This window comes from Oratosquilla oratoria, chromosome 38 (assembly GCF_046742065.1).
Source record: "Oratosquilla oratoria isolate Oo_2021 chromosome 38, ASM4674206v1, whole genome shotgun sequence".
NCBI lineage: Eukaryota > Metazoa > Arthropoda > Malacostraca > Stomatopoda > Squillidae > Oratosquilla > Oratosquilla oratoria.
Genome location: NC_134814.1, coordinates 24016609 through 24023474, shown reverse-complemented (window position 1 = coordinate 24023474; position 6866 = coordinate 24016609). Strand labels below are relative to the sequence as shown.

The 6866-nt window shown below is 43.2% G+C and overlaps 1 protein-coding gene across 1 annotated transcript; it reads left to right on the top strand.

Annotated features, from left to right (window-relative positions):
• Positions 1 to 203: 203 nt before the first annotated feature.
• On the top strand, positions 204 to 1157 carry LOC143019825 (serine/threonine-protein kinase Chk1-like). The gene is made up of 2 exons (XM_076175807.1): positions 204 to 401; positions 507 to 1157. Exons 1-2 carry the CDS (start codon positions 204 to 206, stop codon positions 1155 to 1157), a joined length of 849 nt encoding a protein of 282 aa, XP_076031922.1.
• Positions 1158 to 6866: the final 5709 nt, after the last annotated feature.

The window sequence follows — 6866 nt, the reverse complement described above, 5'->3', positions numbered from 1 at the left end:
AAGAGAATGTATATCTATATATGAGCTTATTAAAGGAATGTATCACTTTTCATATTTAAGAAAATGTATCAAGATTATTTCAACATGGCTCCCTTTTCGCTATTCATACAAAGTTCATCATATAATCTGCATTAGACCTTTTCGAAAAAATATGTGCTCCACGGCTGCTAGAGATATTTGACAAAATTGTGGGATTTTTAACAATGGCATTCTTGAAGTTGTGTTTCGAGCGACTTCGAGTGTGGATTTCGAGAAGAGGAAGGAAACAAGGATCCTCCAACGAAAGAACCGACGATCACGAAGTCTTCAAGTACCTCGTCACCAGAGTCCCGAAGAAGGAAAGTTTGCAGGAAAACATGAAGAAGGCCGAGACCTACCTGCATTCCTCGGACTGGTGCAAGGTCAGACTTCTCGGAAGAGGATCGTTCGGGAAGGTCGTCCTGACGAAGAACGAGACTTCGGAGGAACTCGTCGCACATAAGTCTGTTCCTCGGCTCTTCCAGTAGACGGACCTTCGCGAGGAGTACGTCCATTGCCAGATCCAACACAGCAACGTCGTCCAGCTCATCTGCTTCCAGAGGACGCTCACCAAAGTTGTCTTGTGTTTGGAGTACTGTGCAGGAGGGACTGTCTCAGACGTCATCGGCTACATCAATGAAGAGGAAGCCCTTGGACTCTTCGGCCAGCTCATGGAGGCAGTCGAGCATCTGCACTCCAGAGGAATCGTGCACCGAGACCTTAAACCGGACAACCTCCTTCTGACGGAGGAAAAGGTCCTCAAGGTTGCCGACCTCGGTCTAGCTGCCATCTACGTCGTCAAGAACAAAGAAGTCCTTCTCAAAGGATATGTGGGGACAAGGGCGTACATGGCCCCCGAAGTAATCGAGTCCTCTAAATACTTGGGCCCTCCGGTGGATTTGTGGTCCTGCGGCGTGACCCTTTTCACAATGATCAACGGAGACGAGCCCTGGGAGAGTCCCGACCTCCACAACCGATTCTACAACATTTGGGTGAACCAAGACGACATCATCAACGATTTCAAGGTCTGGAACCGCCTGAGCGAATCTTTGCAACAGATTCTGAGAGCTCTTCTTGCGGTAGACCCTTCCCAGCGTCTCATCAGATGGCGCACTCTTCGAGCCCTTCCAACTGGCTGAACACTCAGCCTCTAATAACCTCTCATTGCCCAAAGGAGACTAAAAACTCTCTCGAACCATTCAATATTGCTCCTACAATCTTTACCTTCAAATAAAAAAGGTTCAGATAAAAAAAAAAAAAAACAGGTTGCCATCAATTGTCGGCAACGAAACGTCGCTCAATCTAGCCCACAGCGACTTTAGATCTTTAAAGATCTTTCCCTCAGCTGAATAAAATCATCCGCCAGCATCCAATGAAATATGAAAGAGCACAGCAATTATCTTTGGCTTATATAGTAGAACTTACTTTTGTTGAACAAAATCACTTGTGAAGAATATAAAGAAAAACATCGCTGTTTGTGTTGTAAGCTCAGAGCTGCCAAGAGGATCCCATGTAGATAAATGACACAATGATAATGGGTAATAACATCATGTATGTATGTATGCATGTATGTATGTATGTATGTATGTATAAAGTTTCCTTGCTATTTGGGACGGGGACGAAATTCCTTACTTCCCGTCTTAGTTTATCCCTTCTTACTACGAGTATATCCACTTTCTCGGTCGCCTGCACCGTTCACACTGATAAATCTATTCTGCCGTCTACCAATGTGATCTCCCCTAGGAGTGTAAGTTCCCAACCACGTGGTCTTTCTGGATCTCAAGGGCATCAGATCCCATGTTCAGAAAGGGTACTTTGCACCAGGCCTTTCCTTTTTCTGTTTTGTGCAGTACCAATACTCCCTGGCCGAGCAGGCTGGGACCCTTAGCGTATGTCCCTGCCGTGAACAGGGCTGAGATTACCTGACCTGCAAGAGTCAGCTTGTCTGCTCTCTCGAAGGCCAATCCCAGTGTTCCACCAGAGAAACCTGGTACCCTTGCAGCCTCGATGGTTTTGGCTGGGAACGTGGCTACCTCTCTTACTCCCTGATGACTCTGTCTCTCCTCAAACCTAGTGAACATGGATGTTGCTGAAGTACTCGTCCCTGCAAGGATTACTGGAATATCCTTGCCGTAAACTTTGAATATTAAAGGAAGGAATGTTAAACTCACCCTGTGCGCTGGCAAGAAACCAACCCCTAATATCAGTTTCGCAGGAAGACCCTCGACTGGGATGACAAAGGATGTGTGTAAACTGGAAACACGCTAGACCAACCCTCACAGTCAATTTGACCAAGGTTAGGCATCTCCGAACCATCTGCTGCTATGATTCTAGTTCTGCCCACTAGTAAATCCTCCGCGTTAGCGGGCAGGGCACTCTTATGAATTAGAGATACCGCTGCCACCAGTGTCTAGGAAAGCACTGACTGGGTGGCGTTCGTCCCAAACAGCTGAACGGATCACATGAATCGTCACTCCAGACATCGACAGGGTGACAATTCTTCATGTGAACTATGCTAGGGTGACAATTCTTTCATGTGGGCTATGCTAGGGTGACAATTCTTTCATGTGGGCTATGCTAGGGTGACAATTCTTCATGTGGGCTATGCTAGGGTAACAATTCTTCATGTGGGCTATCCTAGGGTGACAATTCTTTATGTGGGCAATGCTAGGGTGACCATTCTTCATGTGGGCTATCCTAGGGTGACAATTCTTCATGTGGGCCATCCTGGGTTTACGATTCTTCAGTTGTATAAGTTGATGACAATAAGCATAACCCTCATTCAACCTAACCTAACCTTTATTCCACTGTTGATATTCGGCGTACTGGGGTGACAATTCTTCAGGTGGGATCTCATGGGGTGACGATTCTTTATGTGGGCGTTCCGGGGTGACAATTCTTCTTGTGACCCAACTGAACTACCACCATGGCCAACCTGCCAACAGCACTATGAGCGCTGGAAAATTTTTACGTGAACAATTTCCAAATCCTTCTCGGCAGTCATCTTGGGACGGGCTTTCCCTCGGGCGCGAGAAGTTTCTTGACTGGCTCTCACGGGCAGTAGAGACTCAGCGACCTTCGTCTCCCGCGTGACCTGGGTAGCCACATGCATGGCAAGGCTGGCCCAATTTCCGACAATGAGTGCAATAAGAACGCCACTTGTTTTGGATACAACGCCCACTGTTCCGTTCCCACGTGTCTCTTTGTCCCTCAGCCCTGTGGAGAAGTTACATCTCTTCCTCTCGAGGGGATCTGTCTCTCGCGAAGAACGAGGAGAGGAAAAAATCTGTATGCTTGTGAGGCGTGGAGTTGGAATGGATTGGTGGTGTAAGGGGTGATTGATTGATGTCGTTCGTGACAGAGTATAATGTTTATTTATTATCTAACTTTACCTTTTTATCTACTTATTCTATTTATATGGTTTAACGTCACAAACTCCACCCTACCGGAAGACTAGGATAGTACCCCTCACAGAGATCTTATTTTATTTATAATTATCTATATTATTATAATTATTTATTTATTCATTTATCATTATATATATATATGTGTGTGTGTGTGTGTGTGTGTGTGTGTGTACATATATATATATATATAAATATATATATATATATATATATATATTTTTTTTTATTTTTTTTTTTATCTGACCTAGTTATGGGCCAAAAGGTCTCCTGTCGGCATGCTCCTCCTTTGTGATCCTTTGTAATCCTTCGTACAGGCCGAATATCCGTCGCCGGAATATTCGGTCTTTATGTGTAAATTATGTTTTTGCGTGTAGTCTATAGCAGCGCGTAAAATCGCCTGAATAGAAGATTCCTCATCCCGAGTGAGTACCTCCGCAAATTGCGAGGTCAAGGGATTACCTTTAATGTGTTGATGGCGACATAGTAAGATGAATATTTTTCTACTTCATGTCCTTTTGTATATATAATGATGCAAGAATCCCAGAAGTAATTAATACATACCATAACACCATCAACACCAACATACATTAGAAAATAACATTATATTTTAGTCACCCCTGTACCTTTAGAATGTGTATTTAAATTTGATTAAATTTGTGAATTTGAGAAATATTCGTTAATGTCAATATTCACCACGGAAATACGCAGACTCCTCAAAATAAGTTAGGGTTTGTGGTTTCTATGCCTTTTTCTTTTTGGCTACCCCCCATGTGAGGGGGAAAAAGCCTTTGGTATATGTGTATATATATATATATATATATATATATATATATATATATATATATATATATATATATATATAAATATATATGTATATACATATATTTGTTATTCAAAGCAAGCACATAACCTAAGTCAAAAGAACACATTTTTAGTTGTAAAATCTAGCAATAAATTTAGGAAAGACAAGGTCCAAGAGCAGGACTATGGAAGACGGAAATGAAGTTAGCTGTGTTGAACATCGTGACACTAAATGATAAAGACAATTTGAAGGTTCTTTTGCATCAAAATGGACACTGAAGTCCTGATATGTAATTTACCGTAATAATAAGCATGTCACAATATCACTTGGACAAAATGTAGTGGCACATTTGTAAATAATAATCACGAAGAACCCACAGTCGGAATAAAAGGAAACTTGGAAGAAAGTATAACTTCTATATTTCGGCTAATAGCTATAGCCCTCTTCAGGGTTCTTCGTGATTGTCACAATATGTTTAAGTGGAATTTACAGAATTTGACGGTCATGAGATAAATTAGATAAAGGTCAAGAATGCACCATGAAATATCTGTCAAAGGGTTTATTTAATTGTACATTCTAGATGTCATTTTAAGTTATAAAAGAAAAAAAAAAAGAGTATGACGAGAGGTATCAGCTCCTTGCATCTACCTTGTAGTGTACTGTGGCCCACTCTCACCCTCTGGGGTAGGTTTGGGCCAAATCAATCATCTGCCGATTTTCATTAAAAAAAAAGGGGGATTTTTCTCGTTTTGGGGTCATTTTGGTTACCTGCTCCCATTTACCCACCACCTCACCCACAGGTTGAGGGCCGTCAGGGCTCCCGTGGAGTCCACTTGGAATCCGCCCAAAAGTGAAAAAGGGAGAAAAGGCTCAAATTCAGAAGAGCACCACAGCCATGCCCTTGGGCCCAGGCTCCTCATCTCTACCCAGCTGTGCTCAGTACATGACTCTCTCCCTGTGGGGTAAATGTGGGCCAAATTGGTCACCTGACAATTTTCGGCAAATTTTATTTGGATTTTGGGGCGTTTTGGGGTCATTGTGGTCACCTACTCAGATTGGGCCACCATCTCACCCATGGGTGGAGGGCCACCAGGCCTGCTGTCCATTGCAATTGGACACCACTCAGGCCAAAGGTCCTGATGCCATACACAGAAATGTAAAAAATCCGACAAAAGGCCCACATTTGGATGGTTTCCACGCATAGGCCCTCGGGCCCAGGGTCTTCGCGTCTACCCGTGTTTATGGGCGAGATCGAAATCGGTAAGGTGTCTTTGTGCCCTTACCAGTCAAGATCTAGGAAGAAAGTCAAGCATAAGTACACATGGGAGAGGGTGGTGGATGGAAGGGTGGCAGATAGAGCGTTAATGGACTATATAGTGGTGACCAGGAGTATGGTAGGAAGAGTTAAGGATGTACATGTTCAAAGGGGAGAGAGTGGGGGAATATCAGATCATTTTCTGGTGGAAGGTAAATTGAGAATGGGGAATAGGTGGAGAAAAGGGAAAAGGGCACAAGGTAGGGAGGTACTTAGAATTAACTGCTTAAATAAGAAAAAAAGGAGAATGAGTATAAGAAGAAGCTGAAAGTGGAGTAGGAGGATAGAGTAGAGTATAGTAGAGATAGAGTAGAGATAGAGTAGAGCTAGGAGTGGAGGAGGAATGGGGATGGTTCAAGAAGGGAGTCACAAGGTGTGCAAAGATGGTGTATGGAACCAGGAGGACGGGAGGAAATAGAAGGAAAGGGTAGTGAGTGGTGGGATGAGGAAGCAAAGAAGTTTGTAGAAGAGAAGAAGCAGGCATTCATAGATTGGCTACAAATTAGGACGAGGGAATCGTATGAGAGGTACAAAGTAAAGAGAAAGGAAGTTAAGCATAAGATAAAGGAAGCAAAGAGGAGAGCAGGTGTGAAATGGGGTAAGAGTATGACAAAAAAAATTGAAAGTAATAAAAAAATGTTTTGGAAGGAAATTAAAAGAGAAAGAGGAGGCGAATCAAGTAGAGAAGAAAATGTAAAAGGTGCAGATGGAGAGATGATAATGGAAGAGAAGGCAGTGAGAGGAAGGTGGGCAGAGTATTTTAGGGAGTTGCTAAATGTGAAGGAGGATAGGGAGGGAAAGGTAGTTGCAGTGGGAAGCGCTAAGAAAATGACCGTGATGAGTGAGGAGAATGGAGAAGAAATAGGGAAGGATGAAGTGAAAGCAGCTGTTAAGATGATGAGAGCAGGTAAGGTACCTGGGTTGGATGGATGCCATGCAGAATGTCTGAAGAAAGGAGGTACAGTTATGGTGGACTGGCTGGTGAGGTTATTTAATGTTTATTTAAGAGAGGGTAGAGTGCCGGAGGACTGGAGGAGTGCCTGTATAGTTCCGCCTTACAAGGGAAAGGGGGACAAGTGTGAGTGTAGTAGTTTCAGAGGGATCAGCTTGTTGATTGTAGTTGGGAAGGTTTATGGGAGGGTCTTGATTGAGAGGATTAGGAGAGGAACAGAGGGAGTAATTGGTGAGGAAGAGTGTGAGTTTAGGACAAGTAGGGGTTGTGTAGATCAGATTTTTGTGGTAAGACAGATATGTGAGAAAGATATAAAAAAAAATTAAGGATGTTTTTTGGGCTTTTATGGAGCTGGAAAAGGCTTACGACAGG